This window comes from Gnatocerus cornutus, chromosome 10 (assembly GCF_029298725.1).
Source record: "Gnatocerus cornutus isolate USDA-ARS CGAHR chromosome 10, icGnaCorn1.1, whole genome shotgun sequence".
Taxonomy (NCBI): domain Eukaryota; kingdom Metazoa; phylum Arthropoda; class Insecta; order Coleoptera; family Tenebrionidae; genus Gnatocerus; species Gnatocerus cornutus.
The window spans coordinates 3,796,030-3,814,808 of NC_142242.1; the positions used below are offsets into that span (position 1 = coordinate 3,796,030).

Genomic DNA, 18,779 nt, shown 5'->3' on the forward strand with positions numbered 1-18,779 from the left:
GCAGGTTGTCCCAACAATCTCCGTAAACGGATAATTACGCCTACGCAAAACAAATGTAGTCACCTAAATAGCAAAAGCGTTAATAACTTAAAAAAAATTATTGAGATTTTGGGAGCATCTGTATTAATTTTAAAGAAATTAATTAGAAATAATTCATCACACCCCCACAAAGTTTTGATACGCACTGAATATATTTTTTGTTTATGAATGATCCGTCCAGACCGTTGAGACACCTGTGTATTATACAACATGTTAGTACCTACTTATGTACAGACCTTACTATATGTTATTTACAATTCAGATAAAATTTATTTAAAATTGACACAAACTACTACTTAATATAAATCTTTTTCGACGTAAGGACAACACTACTAATCAAGTACCACTCAATAATACTACTAAATAAGTCTATTTTTGAAAGCAATTAAAATTAAAGTATCAAAAATTGTACATTTATATAAAATGAGGCAGAGATGTACACCATTAGTCACTATCAGAATCGTGAGGCTCATCTTCATTGAAGACTTGACCGTTTTCCTCATTATGCTCATCACCGTCATCCTCATCTTCCTCTTCTTCTTCGCCTTCGGACTCAGACGAACAATCTGAACTTTCATCCTAGAAGTAAAAATTAATCCACTTTTATTCATTCATCCCTTTAGGGTTGAAACCTACACCATCTGACTGAACTTGTTGCTGGCGTGATTTTGAAAAAGCTTCCAATTCCTCCTTGCTCAAACTTTTTAAGAACTTCTCAAATTCGACGATGTAAGCTTGTTTCTTCTTCACTAATTCATCTTCGTATTTACGTTTTTCTTCAAGAGCAAGTGCTTTCCACACTTGGACAGGATCTCCTTCTCCTTTGTACACAGTTGCGAAGTATTTACAGGCAGATCTGAAAAAGAATTTATAAGTTTATGTTAAGATAGATATTCTACTATGTATTTACATTGGTGGTTGTTCAGGCTCGGTAAATTTTGGTTTAGGTGCTTGTACTTTTACGGTTGAATTACGTTTCCGAGGTTTTCTGATTTTACCAGTGGATGTACGAGCTCTATTACTCTTTTTAGACAGTTGAAGAAGATTGTTTCTTTCTTCTTCTGGTAAGGAATCGACGTAGGCTTGGTAGTCTTGTTTGTACTGCTCCAACAACTAAAAGAAAGGAATATACTTTTTAAACTACTACTACCGCTTTCATAATTTTACATGAACAACTTGATCTTTGTAAGAGTTCTGTTCTTCTTCTTTGCAAGTTTTCCATTTGCCGGCTATGTAGTTCATTCGGTCTTTTGGATGAACGGATTTGATTTCTTCGCTTTGAAGCATTACTCTTGAGTAAAGAGCATAAGCAGAATTTGGTGGTTTCACTGGTTTTCCCGAAGCTCTTTCTTTTGAGGCCTTTTCACGTTTTGTGAGTATAGATCTAACTTTATTAACTTTGTAATCTGGATACTTGGCTTTGTACGTTGTTACTTCTTCCTGTAAAGTGTGTACAGTTAGAAAATATTTGTATCAATCGTAAGTAGGTATAAACCTGATATCTGATGAGATCTTGTTCCGCTAAATTTATCCAATGAACTTTCTTTTTATCCGACATCTGCAAATATTCTTGTTTACATTTATCTCTGAAAGCTCCTTTATCTGCTCCTTGCTCCATATTTTTTAACTCGGACGCAAAATATAAACCGAAAGGTGTCTGACACTTTTTCGGTGGTCGTTCAGCAATGTCAGTTTTCGGCGGTCTCCCGGGTTTTCTGTCACCTTTCGGTTTATCTCTGGCAGTTTTTGGTGGCTTCTCTCTATCGTTTCTTGGACTTTTTTCTAATTTTGGCGGTTTTTCTTTCATTGGCACCTTTTCCGTCGTTGCTAGCTTTTCTTTTTCAACTTTAGGACTCTTTTCCTCCTTGACTTTTTGAGGTGGCACAAATTCTGGATGATTTTCACTGTGAACATTACACATATAGAATGAATTAAGACAGAAATGAAAACGTACAAAAATATCTTCAACTTCTCGAGATACTCTTCCCGATTTGTAGCTGCCAATTTTTCGTACTTTTCTCTTTTTTCTGGAGGAAGATTCTTGTAGATTTGGCCCACAATTTTCGTGAGGTCGCTCTAAAACAGATTTTAGAGAAAAACAGTAACAATGCCATCACTTTTACCCCGTATAAACCAGGATGTTCATTGATAATTTCGTCCTTTTCTTTTAGATAAAACAGTAAGTAAGATGATAGAGGCCGTCGGGGCATATCTGGATGCTTCTTCTGTTAAAAAACATAAACAATACTCATCATAATATTTCAAAAATTAGATATTCACATATATTAGTAATTTGATTAGCTTATTTGGTTAATATTAGTAAAGTCATATTTACAACAGACGGAAAAGAATCACAGGAAGTGTCCGTAAGTGTGTACGTGATATTTGTGTTTACCAAAGAGTCTGCGATAAAAAATACGCGTATATTCCTAACTTCATGAAATGAATTGTCGACTTTTTAAGTGATATAATAATTCTCTTATAACTTTTTTTTCGCAAAATGCTGCCAGAGCGAACAAAGAAGTATGTATTCATAACTGTCTAAAAAACTCGTCTTAATATAATTAGTAACAAGACTCCGACAATTTCTACTAGTTAAGTATTTAACAAAATAAGAGAAATTTACATAAACTATGGTCCGCCATTACTATTTCAAATTCTTTTCAACATAACTCTGACAAAAATTAATCAGTTCAAATTTTAAATATTTTCCAAACTGTGTTTATTTAAAATTAAAGATAATTTTTGGGGTGGCAAGTGTAGACGTTCTGGCTTAAAAGTTGACTTACAGCTTTAGGAAGTTTATGATTTGTTCTTGGTGTCGTGACCCACTCCTTAGCGTCATGTAATAACTCTCGTAATAATCTAAACCGTCGTATTCGTTTCTGAACTTGCATCCAAGTCTTCTTGCATTCTTCAGCAGTGTAATCCTTAAAAGCTACCTATAACGTCATGATTAAAAAACATAGAAACAAATATGTCAACTAACATTCTCCCAGTTGAGTTTATCAACCCGAGACCGATATGCCATTGCATCCTTTTCTGGAATATTCATTTCCATTCTGTCAATTAAGTCAGCAATGTCTTGGTCAGGCCAGGTAATTTGTTCTTTTTTCTTTTCTATAAAACAAGGATAATTGACAAAACACTGTGAATTGATGTATACCTGGGCTGTCATTTTTATTGGTTTTTTGCTCGGCTTCACTTTCTCCATTCATAGGCTTATTTTCACTGTCATTTTTTACTTTTTTCTTTTTGAATTTTTTTGCATCACCTTCATTGTGGTTGACTTTCTTGACTTTTTTTGGAACTTCTTCAGTACCTTCACTTTTCTTTTTTCTTTTGGGTGCTTTTGGGGTGGAATTTGAAGTATCACTAACATTGTTAACAGGAGTTGAGATTTTTGGATCAAATGTCCCATTTTCTTCATTCCTCATTGTTTCTCGTTCATTGAATACGTCGAGATCTTGTTTACTTTTTTTTGCTCTCTTTGAGCTCATTGCCAACAAACTGGAAATTAACTAAATTTAAACATCATGTAAGGTTAGAATGCCCACATACCTGGGCACTTGTAACTTATCTACCACAACAGGTTGATTTAAGTCGTCTGATTCACTTAAAAGTTCAAACATTGGTTGTATTTAATGTTAAACTGTCAACATTATAACTTGCTTGTTTGGACGAAATAAAAGCACTGGCATTTTCCTCCATTACATCAAAGGAACAGACAGTCGTTGTTAATAATCTTCAATATTCACCAAGCTTTCAATGTCCAAAAAACTGTTGTGAAATTCCACGAATTTTACATTTGATGTACACACACAACACCCCGCAGCGTCCACATTTGTTTGTGCATAAGTGCATATTATTGGTGCCAACCGATAATTCTCACTAAACAAAATTCCCTAAATCGAAAGACACCCAAGACCAAACCAAACAAACTACAGTTCAACCAACGATCTAATGCGGTTAAAGCTTTGACTTTTTAAACCCTTTAAAGCCCCATAAACATAATAACTCTCATGTTATTTAATCTTAAAAATCGAAACAATGAAATTTCTTAAAATACGGCTAGCCTAGCGTTTATTGTTCTAATAGCAGTTATTTGAAACTTTACAGTTACAATTACTATTAATCTTATAAAAAAACGAGAAGAAAATTTCTGAAAATTGGCATTTTTCGTTGTTAATAGTTTTTAGCCATTTTTTTTACAAGATTTTTTTGATTTTTTTGCATTATGCCTTTGCTTTTTCATTTGAACGTAAAATTAGTGCACAGAAATTGTTAATTTTGCCATTAAATTTTTACTCTTCAATCCATCAGATCTCATGAAAACATGGATTTTTTTTAAACATTTTTGTGATGATTTATGGCATTGTCCGATGATACACTATCACGGTAGTGCGCGACTTTCCGGACACCTAAGATATTACATAATAAGAAGTGTAAACACGTAATTCACAAAATATAGAAAAAACATTTATTATTAAGAATAATTGTTCAGAAGTTTTCTGTTTTTCTTGTCCGTCCACGCGAGAGACTTCAAATTAACAAGAGTTCGGGAGGGAAAAATTCAAATTATAGTGTTGGCGAAAAAAAAGTTCTAGATTTTAGTTCAAATTAACGAAGGGATTAAAATACATTAAAAATTTTCAATTTATCGAGAGAAATAGAGGGGACCGGGAAAAAAACCTCAAATTATCCAGAATCTATGGTAATGTTAATTAAGAAAAATAAAACCCGTTCAAATACAATACCGCCGGCGTTGGCCATATTTGACAGCCACCACAGCTCCATCTAGTGTGACGAAAATATAACCGCACTAAATCGTTAGGTGAACTGTATAAGTGGGTACGTTTTAAAAGTAATCTCGTCGGCTTTATAAGTTGTCAAGTTGTTAATTTTTCACATATTTGTCGTCAAACCTGTGATTTGAAAACTTGGGGACTGAAAATAGAATGTTTCTTAATTCTTAAAATAACAACACAAAAAAGTATTCAACGCTAAACCCTTTTTTCCTTTTTTTTTACGTAGCAGCTTAAGTCAACGAATTCTATTACTAAACCGGGATTTACATATAAATTTGTTTCATCTACTGATGAAAATTGTAGGTACAGAGTTGAGCAGACTAACCAATACAAATCAAAATTTCACCTTTTACAAAAAAAAATCTTAACTTTATTTAAATGGTATATATTTGAAATCACTGTACAGGTTGAATCTGTGGATTGTACTCCACCACTAAGCTATTACTCATTGCATCATAACCAGTGCGATTAAATCTGAATACAAAAAGAGTAAAACACATTGGGAGCATAACACCAAGGAAAACATTTTTCAAAACAGCCCTTATTATCGCCTTTTGCATTCCCAGAGGAGTACAAGGACTAGCTTGGACTATATCATCAGATCTTCCATTAACTGGTACAATATTATCAACTTGGAGAACCATCAATCCCATGTATTTTTTTCCTGGAGTAGCACAAGAACCTCCACGTAACCAATACACCTAAAATCAAAGTGTTAGTTCCATAGAATAAACCTTATTAAATTACCTCATAGCAACAGACTACAATGCGGTGTATCAACTCAAGAGCTAAAATTTCAGCTGACATTTGCATCGCAATTTTGGGATCTTGAAGGTTTTTTTTAAATGATTCAAATCTGTAGTTTTCTATGCTTCTGCAAGAAATGAGTAAAATCTGCCCTACTAAACCCAAACAACTTACATGACATAAAAACTTTCTATCAGTAGAAAAGTCACAATCATTTTTAAAAATAGAAGAATAAGGAAATCCAGAAGTTCTGCAATCATACGTTTCCACAAGGGAGGTATCACAAACTGGTAAGTGCCAGGTTGGAACACTAAAATTTGAAAAGTAAAGACAACTCACATTTTTTAGTTTATTACCAGGGACATTGTTCTCATTTCGTATATTAGGAGTGAAATGTCCTGTATATATATGATTCCAAGCGTTGTTATCTGATTGTTGGATATTTACGTAGTATGGAAAACCTGCACAAAAGCCGTGCCATAACCTAGCTTCGTCTAACCATTGCTTCAATTTTTCCAAATACTCTTCTCGACTTTGGTACAGATGGGGATTTCTTGATCTCAAATTTTCTGCAGCAGACGTCATATTTCAATATTTTAAACCAAATCGCGATGTGACCTGTTTCACGAGTTCAGTAAATGACACCGCCATAACAAATAAAAGTGATGTGACAACTTTGACAGTTTCGAGTGAGAAAATGACAACAGATGGTGCCACACGGTAGGCGTAATGTTGGTTGTATGTTTAATAGATGCTTAAATTCAAATTGAACAATCTTTTTTTTCAAATGTCAATACTTAACAGTTCTCAGATTTTTTCATTTTTTTACCCAATCCAAAAAAAGTTTTTCCCAAAAAATGCCATTTTTATTTTCAAATAGCTACAACTTTTTCAAAAAATAACTTATTGAGAATTTTTTTTATCAAAATTTTTTATTTGAAATGTGCGTTTCAGAAAAAAAATGAATAAAATAGGAAACTCAATATAAATCCTTTTTGCGGAGCAGTGTATTGGAAAGTCATTCTTTCTGAAATTCCAAAAATGCAGATACGTTAGTTTTTGATTAGGGGGGCAGTCCTATTAAAATAACCAGTTCTAATTTTTAATTTTTGTGTTTCTAAATTAGGGAAATCGATCACTGTGCGGCAGTTTCGAATATAAAATTCGCAATCAAATGAGAGGGTTAATATAAACGCTCCGCCAATAGCAACGAAGCTGAGATGTGACGTCACAAGGCTAGCCTCGCTGATAGGTCCAGTTAGATCGGACTTTTTAAAAGGTCATAATCATAAGCAATTTTTTGGATTTTGCTCTAAAGGCATCATATTATACGACATGAAAACTTTCCTTAAAATTCTAAAATGTGAATTCTTCCAATTTATGGAACATTCCACTCCTATAACTCCCTAGGTAAACTCAAAATTTTTAAAATTTGACCTTGCGCGTCACTTGTTTTTAGTGATCAGATAAATGAAAAATGAGTAGCTTTTGTATTTAGGCACAGATACATATCTGCTGCTTGGTAGGCGTAGTGCACTAAAGTGGAGTGACACCGAAATGACAGCTGCTCGAAGCGACATCTGGTTAACGTAGACTTGTCAATTCTCCAAGTTGTAAAAAATTATTGTGTAAAAAGGTGTGTTGGACCTCATTGCGATCGGATTTTGATTGTATCATTAGTTAGGTAGTGTAAATCTAAGATTTGGACGAACGTAGTGATCCGATAGGTATTTTACTTTTATCAATAATTGTAGGTACAACTGGTTTCTGTCACAAGCCGCAGTGAATCAGGGGGAGGGTCGTTAATGATGACCTTTTACAATATTTTCCAATAAAGGTTGGTGTAAACGAACTTTGATTTGAATTAATTTTCAGGAAAAAAGACTCTGGAGAGGAAAGTTTATTACAGCCAACATGCCGGCAGTGCGAGGAGATGGCATGCGTGGCTTGGCCGTATTTATTTCCGATATAAGAAATTGTTAGTTGATCTTAATGTGGTTTTCTGGTTATTTATGTACATTTCTAGGCAAAAGTAAAGAAGCTGAAATCAAAAGGATCAACAAAGAGTTAGCAAACATCAGGAGCAAGTTCAAAGGAGATAAAACTTTAGATGGCTATCAAAAGAAGAAATATGTTTGTAAACTCCTTTTTATTTTTTTACTGGGCCATGACATTGATTTTGGGCATATGGAAGCCGTTAATCTTCTGTCCTCCAATAAATACTCTGAAAAACAAATAGTAAGTATCAGTTTCATTGTTATCCTTCAGGGAGAATTATTTACATTCTGATGACATCAATTTTTTCCAGGGTTATTTATTTATTTCAGTGCTAGTCAACACAAATAGTGAGCTAATTAAACTCATTATACAAAGTATTAAGAATGATCTAGCATCAAGAAACCCAATTCATGTTAACTTGGCATTGCAATGTATTGCCAACATTGGCAGTAGAGAAATGGCTGAAGCTTTCGGCAACGAAATCCCCAAGCTTCTCGTTTCTGGGTACAACCTTAAATTAACCCAATTCCATTCTCATTCTAAACTTTCAGGGACACAATGGATGTTGTTAAGCAAAGTGCAGCTCTCTGTCTCTTGCGTCTATTTAGAACATCGCAAGAAATTATACCAGGAGGCGAATGGACTTCACGCATTATTCATCTCCTTAATGATCAACACATGGGGGTTGTCACAGCTGCTACAAGTCTTATTGATGCACTAGTTAAGAAAAATCCAGAGGAATATAAAGGTTGCGTCTCTCTTGCCGTATCTCGCCTAAGTAGAGTAAGTCTAAACAAATTCATACACAGAGAATTTTAACTGTTTTTGATAGATTGTCACTGCTAGCTACACTGATCTACAAGATTACACTTACTACTTTGTCCCTGCGCCCTGGCTTTCCGTCAAATTGCTACGTCTACTGCAGAATTATACTCCGCCGGGTATGTATCTAGTTATACCTTGAGTAATTAGAACAATTGTGGCCCCACGATTACTGCAAAGGGCACCGATTGTTGTATTCTACAAGTGGCTTAGATTTTTCAATCTACGTTTTTGCATTCTTTAGATCAATTTGGACTAAGAAAAGAAACAAAGAAATTACATATTTCGTTCAATTTTGCATTTATTAGATCAATTTTTGTTTATTTAAATGGCTCCAAAGTTACTCTGTTGATTTCACGGTTTGACACATCCGATAATTTGATAACCTTATCGTAACAAACAAAAATTTGATCCGTATATTAAAAGAGTTCTTTATTTCAACATTTTATTTTAATTAAACATTAGTTGTGTTGTTTAAATAAAACGTATACAGATAACCTGATTTTTTGTCAATTTTGTCGTTTAGCGGAAGATCCCGGTGTGCGTGGCCGGCTGAACGAGTGTTTAGAAACGATCCTAAACAAAGCACAAGAACCTCCTAAATCCAAGAAGGTGCAGCACTCCAACGCCAAAAACGCCGTTCTCTTTGAAGCCATTAGTTTAATTATCCATAACGATAGGTACGATTAAATATGAAAAATTTGGAAATGAACTTTTCTTTTAGTGAAGCAAATTTGCTGGTCCGCGCGTGTAACCAACTAGGCCAATTTTTAAGCAATAGAGAAACAAATCTCCGTTACCTGGCCTTGGAATCGATGTGTCATTTAGCAACATCGGAATTCTCTCACGAAGCCGTGAAGAAACACCAAGAAGTCGTCATCCTGTCCATGAAAATGGAGAAGGATGTCTCTGTAAGACAACAAGCAGTGGATTTGTTGTATGCTATGTGTGATAAGAGCAACGCCGAAGAGATCGTCCAAGAGATGTTGAACTATTTAGAGACGGCAGATTACTCGATCCGCGAAGAAATGGTACTAAAAGTTGCGATTTTAGCTGAGAAATACGCCACGGATTATACTTGGTAAGACCATCAAATTTTGTGTATTAAACTAAACCTGTTACATCAGGTATGTTGACGTCATTCTAAATTTGATAAGAATCGCTGGCGATTACGTTTCCGAAGAAGTATGGTACAGAGTCATCCAGATTGTTATAAATAGAGATGAAGTTCAAGGTTACGCCGCTAAGACTGTCTTTGAAGTAAGTTGAATCTCATTGGAAACCCGCATCTAATTTTGTTTCACAGGCTTTACAAGCACCAGCGTGTCATGAGAACATGGTAAAGGTCGGTGGTTACATTCTTGGCGAATTTGGTAATTTAATCGCAGGGGATCAAAGGTCTTCACCATCCGTTCAATTCCAACTTCTTCACTCTAAATATCATCTTTGTTCACCAATGACACGTGCCCTATTACTCTCTACTTATATCAAATTCATCAATTTGTTCCCTGAAATACGCACTCAAGTTCAAGAAGTTTTCAAACAACACAGTAACTTGAGATCCGCAGATGCCGAGTTGCAACAGAGAGCTTCAGAGTATTTACAACTTAGCATTATCGCTAGTTCTGATGTTCTAGCTACTGTTTTGGAAGAAATGCCCGCGTTTCCAGAGAGGGAGAGTTCGATTCTTGCAGTGCTCAAGAAGAAGAAACCTGGGAGAGTCCCAGAGAACGAAATCAAAGAAAATAAGAGTCCTACGCCAGTCACCAACCATAATAATGACGTTAATAATTCCAGGTAAGATCGTTTATTAAACGAGTTCATTAAAACATGATATAATCCAGTGCCGTCTCTGGCGATTTGTTGGGTCTGTCAACTCCACCAACCGCACAACCCAACTCTGGTAACACCGGCGTTCTTCTAGACGTCCTAGGTGACATCTATGGAGGAAAGCAAACCAACAACAACGCAAACAATACTCAAAACGTCAACTTGTACAACCCCAAAAAGTAATTTCACCGTCTGGTAAAATTTCTTGCTATTTTATCCTTGTAGGTTTGTCTGCAAAAACAATGGCGTTCTTTTCGAGAATGATTTAATCCAAATTGGCGTGAAAAGCGAATTCCGTCAGAATTTGGGCCGATTAGGTTTGTTCTACGGTAACAAAACTAATGTTTGTCTTCAAAACTTCGTCCCAACTTTGTCTTGGCCTGATGATCAGTCCTCGAAATTAACCATACAAATGAAACCTGTCGAACCAGTGTTGGAAGCCGGTGCTCAAATCCAACAAATGATTAATGCCGAGTGTGTTGATGACTACATAGGAACACCTAGTATAGTACTCACTTTCCTTTACTCAAATGTCTCACAAAAAATTACGATCAAACTTCCTCTGACTATTAACAAGTTCTTTGAACCGACGGAGATGAATGGCGAATCATTTTTCGCAAGATGGAAGAACCTTGGAAGGTAGTTTAACATCCCAATCATTCGTAATTTCATGTTCTAATTGTAGCACTAATCAACAACGATCTCAAAAAATCTTCAGAGCCTCATCACCCATGGATCTCCAAGCAGCCAGATCGAAAATTATGGGCTTCGGAATGCAACTTTTAGATGGCATTGATCCAAATCCTGACAATTTCGTTTGTGCTGGCATTATCCACATGCGATCGCAACAAGTCGGATGTCTTCTTCGTTTGGAGCCGAACAAGAGCGCACAAGTAAGTAACTATACAACTTTCTTTATAGTTGCGTAGTTTTTCTGGACGCTTTTATGACTAATTATGTCATATTTTTAAAATTGTTAATGTAAATGCCTAAAAAAAATGCGTTTTTTAAATAATTTCACTTGTGCCAGGTGCTCTTTTTGCAGGGCCATATTCATTTTTTTTCTTTAAATGCAATGTTCCTCTTTCAGTGATGAACAGTTTTTTTTGTAAATTTTTCAAAAATATCGCGTTTTCAATTTTTGGTGCTCAACTGACTTGACATGACTTGAAAATATGCAGCACCATATCTTTTGAGATATGATGACAATCTTGACACGTTTGACAACCAAACTACTCTTTTATTTTTTTTTAAATTTAACGACTGTTGTAAATATAACGGACAGACGATTTTAATTTTCAAGATTTATAAATGGCCAGAACTTGATTTGTTTAAATACAATACATCCTGTATATTTTTGGTGTATTGAATTCGTGTCAAAACCTTTTGAAAAGTAATGGTGCTGTAAATTTTTAAATCTGATACTGCAACTTTAGAAAAAAATTCATCACTTGACAACGCTGCGAATAAAAATTTAAAACATATTTTTTAATAGCTTGCTAACAGTGGTACGTTGCATTTAAAGTAAAAAAAAATGGATGCAGCCATGCACCTCCGAGAACTGAGAATTTAAAAATATGAAATAGTTATTTATAAAGCGTTAATGAGGAATTATGCAAGGTTGACTTACCTTATTTACTAAATGTAAAATAAAAATAACTTTGTTTTTCAGATGTATAGATTGACCGTGCGCTCCAGCAAAGAAAGCGTCTCGGTGGAAGTTTGTGATCTTCTAGCGGATCAATTTTAACTAAAGTAGGATTAAATGAATTAAGAGTGCATTCCATAGTAGACGTACCTCATTTAAAATAACTGGAAATTTTGCACCGCCATCAACAAAATATGCGCTCTTTTTGTTTTCGAGTTTGCTTACTATAACAAAAAAAATAGAATGAGAACATTTTAAGACAGATATAAGTGTGAAATGTTAGTGTTGCTTGTTGACAGTTATTTTATAAGAATATGTATATTTTACTGGATTCAAAATTATAGATCTTTTGTTTTGAATAAAATGGGTCCACTCGTGGAAAGCTAAATGTTCATGTACAATAATTGTATATCTGATAAAATATCGTTAAAAAATGATCTGTTGTACTCGAACTTAAAAAAATACCAAAAATGTACAAGAAAATATATCTTAGTGTATATTACAAATGCGAAGAAGCAAATACTTGTATCATTAGCGCCATGATTATAACTTGTGTTATCTTATTTCAAGAGGACAGTTGAAAGATTGACGAATTGGTTAGGTTATTTTATTATGAACTGGAACTGGAACAAAATGCTTGTCAAACTTTCTACTCTCCTCGCACTTATTTTTACCATTATCATTATTTAACTAAAACCACATTCTGTAGTATTCTTTAAAAATTGATTTGTATATGTTGATTGTATAAATAAGTAAATCTATTGGTCTAGCAAAACGAGGGACTTTGCGATTCCATTTTATATTCCTCCTATATTTGTTTTTTATAGTACGTATATATGAAAATCATCTACAAAGTGCATGATACTTTATGTAAAATAATACTGTGTAATATAATTTTTTTTGAACAACTCTGGCTTGTGTTGTTAATACTAACTAACTAACAAAAGACAGGTAAGTAAAAATGTAGGTGAGTTATGTCCATCTAAAAAGTTTGTTCAAGAATATTAATTAAATGTTTTTAAAATAAATTCATTACCAAAATGAAAATAAAATAAACCGACTAGATATTATAAATTAGCAAACAATTTATTAAAAATGGCATCAGAGAAACTACGAATAAAAACAAACGAGAAAGAAAAATGGAGTAGAGACGTGATATTATTTAATAAAGAAATTGAATGGAGCTAATGTCAAAATGTAAAAAGCTTTAAACTAAAAATATACCATAAATAATATCAAGAGATTCTAGAAGACAAATTAAAAAGCAACGAATTAGGTAGGAAGCCAAGGAAAAGATGAAGAATTAAAGAGTATCACCCTTTGGTGCTTAAAAAAGACATGAAATAAGTTTTACACATAATAAAACTGGAAACAATTTAATAAATAGAAAACAAGAGTTAATTAACATAATATAATGCAGAAAAATAGAAAAACCTGCCAGACGTACCAAAAAAGCAGAAAAAAACGGAAATCTAATTGACCATTTTAAATTTGGCGCGTCATCCGTTTGACACCATTTTTTGCAAGTGGGCGCTGGTGGCGCTGACTCGCTGTCATTGGTTCGCCGGTAAAATTGTGTAAAATAGTTATGATAGTTGATCTGTCATTTTTCTTCACTTGTTTTTCCGACAAGTTCTAAATTGTTATTCTTAATTTTGTCAATTCATCAATTATTACAAAACTACGAAAATTCTATGCGAAATTTGATGTAAGAAACGAAGAACTGATATCGCCATGAGTCGTCATGAAGGTAAAGAGCACCCTTGCATTAATGTGGTCATTGCAATTGGATAAAATTTTCTTGTAGGTGTAAGCTGTGATTCATGTTTGATTGGGAACTTTAGGGGCCGTAGATACAAATGTTTAATTTGTTACGATTATGATTTGTGTGCGGCGTGTTATGAAGGAGGTGCTACTAATACAAGACATACTACAGACCATCCTATGCAATGCATTATCACTAGGGCTGATTTTGGTAAGCTCATTTTAATCATTCCAAACTGGCAACTACTTAAAACTTTTCAGACTTTTTTTATGGAGGCGAAGCTCTGTCTAGCTTAGAACTTCCCCAATCTTATACCTGTCCTTACTGTTCCCGCATGGGCTTTACTGATGTAACTTTGCAAGAGCATGTAGCAAGTGAACACGTTGATACTTCATTTGAAGTTGTAAGTATCTTTTTTTTGCTTAAACTTTACGTTAATTGAGCGACTTAGGTTTGTCCACTGTGTGCTGCCATGCCTGGAGGTGATCCTAATCTAATGACTGATGATTTTGCTGGACATTTGACTTTAGAACATCGTACTGGTCCTAGAGATCTAATTTCATTTTTAGATGAACCCGTAGGAACACGACACAATGTGCGACGTATCCCACATAACGCCACCCATATGGGACGAGGAGCGGCGGCGCTTAGGCCGCGGAGGTCCAATATGCATTTCAGGTGAATAAACTTTACATACAATGGCCTCCAAAATAAAGTGATCCAAGTCTTGTGTAAAACAGGCTTTTAAAGTAGGCCAAAAACCTTTACATTGTAGGCACAGCTAACCCCTTGTAGGTTAATAATTTTTAATTGCCTAGAATTGGTAGTTATCATACCGTCCTATTAGTAGTTCAATAGTTTAATTTTTGACCTGAATTACAATGTCGTTCAAGAGCTGCACCACTTTATTTTGGCCGTCACTGTATATCAGCAAAAAACAAACTGCAGCTCTGTTGATTCATTAACAAATCAATTGAAATTATTGAAACTAACAATTTCATGGCGTTGAAGGTGCAGGTGAGTCATAAAAAATTAAGAATCACCAGTGACGCACATTTTTGTGTTCCTTAAAAACTTGAATTTGTTGAAAGGTGTTGGTGTTAAAGGTGTGCATCACTGATCTAAATAAATGTTGTTTTGATTGTTTATACAGTGTGTTCAGTTCTGGTGGCTTGTCTTCGCTTTCTCCTTCATCAAGGGAAACCGTGGATCCAATCGCAGAGTTGTTGTCTCAACTATCAGGAGTTCGTCGATCCGCTAGTAATACGAATAGCAGTACTCCAACTCAACTTCAGCAACTTCAAATGCAACTTCAATTAGAACGTCAACAAGTTAACGCAGCTAGACAACAATTAGAACGTTTTCCAAGACGTCAAACTCAAAGTCAAACGTCTCTCCGTGAATCCCATGCCTCATCAAATTCAGGAACTTCTACTTTAATGTTGAATCCGAGCCCAGTTTTGATTCAACAACCGCAAGCGAACGCTCCAACAATGCCTTCTCCCCAATCTCAGTTCTTGTTGATTGGACTTTTGGAGGAATTGTCATTACAGTCAACGACTGACTTGGCTAAGCAGGATAGAAGTCAGTTTGTGCAGGAGTTGGTGTTATCGTCGGTTGTGCAAGCTAAAGATGAAGAAAATAGCGGAGCGACTATAATTGAGTCGAAAATTGGTGATGCTGCAATGAAGACTGAATTAGGAACTGAAGATGGTACTAACAGACCGGTTAGACAAGGAAATGTTATTTTGAGGGGTAGAGCAAGATCTGATGCCCAAAACGCTAGAAGAAGAGCAGAAGCCAATAGGGTCACCATTGATAATGGTAATGGAAGAAATATCAGTGATAGATAGTTTACTTCATCAGATTGTTTTGTTAACGAAATTTTGCACCTCTGTTAGTCTAAAGTGGCGACTAAAATTTCTATCAAATACTCGGCTTCACGTTGACTATTTTTAGACAAAAAGCATCATTTTTCAGTTGGTACTCAACCACCCTATAGTTATTCTAATTTGTTGCTTTTAGTAAATTTTATTTTTGTTTAGTATTATGTCTTTTGTCTTTCAACTGGCTAATTTGAGGTCCATATTAGTGTATTGCAACAGTGAAGAATTCTAGTCAAGTTCAGACAAAGACATGGTACTAAAGCGAGTTTTTAGCCAGAGGCTATTTTCCCTATTACCATATGCAACTGTAGTTAATGTTTATAATTACTTCTTGTATTCATGAAAATGTTAAAAATTGTTAATTTATTTAAATACAGTTTTGTTGAAAATTTCATCCGTACAGTTTATTATAAGCGCTCTTATTCAAAGTCTTCTGAATTAATTTCGTCTTTCATTTCTGTTCCTTCTATGACTTTCTTTACCTTTTCAATCTGAAAAAAAGACAAAAAAGTATTTTTAAGACAAAGTACAGTGACGGCCAAAATAATGTGGCACAAGTCTTTTCAACATTTTTTCAAAGATTAAGCTGTTTAAAACAGGCTTTTAAAGTAGGCGTAATGATTATTGTCGGTTTAACCGCTTAACAATGACAATAAAACAAAAAAAATTGACATAAGCACAGCTTACCCCTTGTAAGTTAATAATTTTTGAGTGTCTTGTATTGGGGTAGTTATAACGTTCTCTTAGTAGTTCAACATTTTTTTGTCCGGGATTACAATGTCGTTCAAGAGCTGTAGGACTTTAATTTGGCCGTCAGTCTTTCAAAAAAAAAAAATCATTCATTTAAATCAAAGCTGTTGTTAAAAAACACTTACAGGTAATTTGTTAGCCTGCTCTGTTAGCAATACCATGGACTCAACTAAAGGTATTAACTGTGTGGGTTTTTCAATCTTATTTTTAGGATTTGCCACAAGTGTTGAAAATGGTTTGTAGCGCTCTTTCTGTGTCGATTTTTCTAAATGACACATGTGCTGAACATACTTGTCCGTCAAAACATTCGTTTCTTGATAATTCAAGGATGAGATCTTAACTTTTTCAAGCTCATTAATATTTCTTCGCAAATTTAACTCATTCTCGACTTTCTTCAGTTTTTCTTCCAGTTGTTTACCTTTGTCAGGTAAATGAGCAATTCGTTTTCTAAAAAAAAGTACTTTAAGAATCAAATACACGCGTAGGTAATACCAATCACTTGTTTTGAAGAATGTTCTTCTGTCGTTCATACAAGTCTTCCAGTTCTTCCAGAGATAGTTTTGTGAGGTTAGGTTCTTGTGATGCCATAATAATTTTGATATCCAACGATTCAAATTTTGTTTCAAAATTACATTGAAAATAGAGAAAGGAGAGTATATAAATAGTATTTCTTCGACGAACTTATGTTATCAATCTCCCATATTCAAAAATTAGAGGACACTTTGCATTGTCGCATTTTGTGCACGAGGTGGCGCTTTAGTTGCAAGTCGCAAGGAAATTGAAATCGGGGGCCTCAAACTACACTAGTCAATAAATTTTGAACGAAATTTGTAATAGAGCAGGGTTGTGTTCATAAAAATCACTCCGTGTAAAATGTGACACAAAAGCGTTCATAAAGAAGCGCAATGCTTTCTGTCACTTGACTTTGAGCGCTCATAAATGCCACGCTAAGAACGCACAGAGTGCTCGAAAATCGCCGGACTCAGAAACCCGATGAAAAACGCTCCGCATGCGCAATGTCTTGGATTTCAAATGAACGTCAAATTGTTGTCGAATCTGACTTTAAATCCCAGATTTGGAATCTGCGGAAAATTTTGCGTACACAGATGTATAATAACTTAAATTTACTTAAAAAATAAGCGAGATATCGATATCAGAAGTTTGGCATAGTTTTAGTCATGAATTTTTGCGAAAATTTGCAAATTTCGACTGTAGAAAAATCAAAGAACTATTTCTTATGTAAAAAATCGCGAGAAAAACGATGGCGTAAACCGCATCTCAATATCTGAAATAGTTTCCGAGATATCGACCACGAATTGTTTCGAACCTTCAAAAATTTGGCCCTCTGGCGACAACCAAAAATTCAAACGACCATAACTCAGTTATTTGTTGACGAAAATTGAAAATTCTCATGGTTTTGGATTCAGCGTGAAATTCTGCGTAAAATGAGACCCAAATTTGTTGAGTTTGCTTAATAAATAAACGAGGTATTGGGCAAAAACTGTTTTGAAAACATCATTTTACGGTGATTTTCAATCAATGTTTTCAAAATGAAAATGACGCTTAATAGCATTGAATTATACATCAGTCGAAAGAGGAGCTTAAAATCTATCTACTGGCCAAATTTGAGATCTATAGGACAAATAGTTTCCGAGTTATGGCCAAAAATTTAAAAAAATGAAAAATTTTCATCGTTTGAGTCGCAATTTTTTTTCGCGAAAAATCGACTATCGAATTTTGGGCTTTTAAGCACTTTTTCTAACGTAAAATGAGCCGAGAAAAACGATGGCGCAAACCGCATCTCAATATCTCTAATAGTTTCCGAGATATTTAACTTTGAAAATTGGGAAAAATGAGAAAAAATGAAAATCAACTATCCGAAACTTTGATCGGCCATAACTCAGTTATTTGTTGTCGAATCTGAATTTAAATCCCAGATTTGGAATCTGCGTAAAATTCTGCGTTCAATGATGTATAATAACTCAAGTTTACTCTAAAAAACAAGCGAGATATCGATATGAGAAGATTGGTATAGTTTTAATCATGAATTTTCGCGAAAATTTGCAAATTTCGACTATTGGAAAATCTAAAAACGATTTCTTATGTAAAAAATCGCGAAAAAAACGATGCCGCAAACCGCATTCCAATATCTGGAATAGTTTCCGAGATATCGAGCATGAATTGTTTCGAACCTTCGAAAATTTGACCCTCTGGCGACAATCCAAAATTTCAAACGGCCATAACTCGGTTATTTATTGACAAATTTAAAAAAATTATCATATTTTTAGATTCAGCGTGAAATTCTGCGTAAAATGAGACCCAAATTTGTTGAGTTTGCATAATAAATAAACGAGGTAATGGCCAAAAACTGTTTTGAAAACATCATTTTAGGGTGATTTTCAATCAATGTTTTCAAAATGAAAATGACGTTTTAATAGCATTGAATTATGCATCACTCGAAAGAGGAGATTAAAATCTATCTACTG

The 18,779-nt window shown here is 34.5% G+C and overlaps 5 protein-coding genes across 10 annotated transcripts; 2 read left to right on the forward strand and 3 right to left on the reverse strand.

The window, feature by feature from the left end:
* Window positions 1–386: 386 nt before the first annotated feature.
* On the reverse strand, window positions 387–3,933 carry LOC148167244 (nucleolar transcription factor 1-like). Of its 3 annotated transcripts, none has more exons than XM_088047780.1 (11): window positions 3,624–3,933; window positions 3,206–3,549; window positions 3,029–3,159; window positions 2,829–2,981; window positions 2,163–2,264; window positions 1,994–2,115; window positions 1,535–1,943; window positions 1,207–1,479; window positions 950–1,152; window positions 676–895; window positions 387–618 (listed from the first exon to the last, which is right to left on the reverse strand). In XM_088047780.1, exons 2-11 carry the CDS (start codon window positions 3,537–3,539, stop codon window positions 484–486), a joined length of 2,082 nt encoding a protein of 693 aa, XP_087903906.1. In that variant the 5' UTR covers window positions 3,540–3,549; window positions 3,624–3,933; the 3' UTR covers window positions 387–483. The 3 variants fall into 3 exon arrangements, with proteins under 3 accessions (XP_087903906.1, XP_087903905.1, XP_087903904.1); XM_088047779.1 differs by having other exon boundaries at window positions 3,206–3,560; XM_088047778.1 differs by having other exon boundaries at window positions 3,601–3,932.
* Window positions 3,934–5,216: 1,283 nt separating this feature from the next.
* Window positions 5,217–6,282, reverse strand: LOC148167245 (protein FAM8A1). Its single transcript, XM_088047666.1, has 4 exons — window positions 5,951–6,282; window positions 5,769–5,904; window positions 5,595–5,721; window positions 5,217–5,548 (listed from the first exon to the last, which is right to left on the reverse strand). Exons 1-4 carry the CDS (start codon window positions 6,177–6,179, stop codon window positions 5,243–5,245), a joined length of 798 nt encoding a protein of 265 aa, XP_087903792.1. The 5' UTR covers window positions 6,180–6,282; the 3' UTR covers window positions 5,217–5,242.
* An 840-nt stretch (window positions 6,283–7,122) lies between these two features.
* On the forward strand, window positions 7,123–12,800 carry AP-2alpha (adaptor protein complex 2, subunit alpha). Of its 3 annotated transcripts, none has more exons than XM_088047582.1 (14): window positions 7,123–7,230; window positions 7,470–7,572; window positions 7,621–7,832; window positions 7,903–8,096; window positions 8,144–8,375; window positions 8,425–8,533; window positions 8,941–9,094; window positions 9,139–9,495; window positions 9,542–9,674; window positions 9,721–10,211; window positions 10,259–10,423; window positions 10,470–10,883; window positions 10,930–11,137; window positions 11,917–12,800. In XM_088047582.1, exons 2-14 carry the CDS (start codon window positions 7,509–7,511, stop codon window positions 11,992–11,994), a joined length of 2,811 nt encoding a protein of 936 aa, XP_087903708.1. In that variant the 5' UTR covers window positions 7,123–7,230; window positions 7,470–7,508; the 3' UTR covers window positions 11,995–12,800. The 3 variants fall into 3 exon arrangements, with proteins under 3 accessions (XP_087903708.1, XP_087903706.1, XP_087903707.1); XM_088047580.1 differs by having other exon boundaries at window positions 7,124–7,321; XM_088047581.1 differs by having other exon boundaries at window positions 7,124–7,278.
* A 622-nt stretch (window positions 12,801–13,422) lies between these two features.
* LOC148167247 (E3 ubiquitin-protein ligase KCMF1-like) lies at window positions 13,423–15,937 on the forward strand. Its single transcript, XM_088047769.1, has 5 exons — window positions 13,423–13,642; window positions 13,700–13,867; window positions 13,918–14,060; window positions 14,109–14,335; window positions 14,811–15,937. The coding sequence occupies exons 1-5, from the start codon at window positions 13,627–13,629 to the stop codon at window positions 15,508–15,510; spliced, it is 1,254 nt and encodes a 417-aa protein (XP_087903895.1). The 5' UTR covers window positions 13,423–13,626; the 3' UTR covers window positions 15,511–15,937.
* On the reverse strand, window positions 15,891–17,284 carry Polr2M (RNA polymerase II subunit M). 2 transcript variants are annotated; one of them, XR_015770887.1, is made up of 4 exons: window positions 16,793–17,284; window positions 16,419–16,740; window positions 16,231–16,361; window positions 15,891–16,034 (listed from the first exon to the last, which is right to left on the reverse strand). XR_015770887.1 is itself a non-coding variant. In XM_088047770.1 (3 exons), the coding sequence occupies exons 1-3, from the start codon at window positions 16,879–16,881 to the stop codon at window positions 15,963–15,965; spliced, it is 483 nt and encodes a 160-aa protein (XP_087903896.1). In that variant the 5' UTR covers window positions 16,882–17,283; the 3' UTR covers window positions 15,891–15,962. The 2 variants fall into 2 exon arrangements, 1 of the variants encoding a protein (XP_087903896.1); XM_088047770.1 differs by lacking the exon at window positions 16,231–16,361 and having other exon boundaries at window positions 16,793–17,283.
* Between the last annotated feature and the right edge of the window lie 1,495 nt (window positions 17,285–18,779).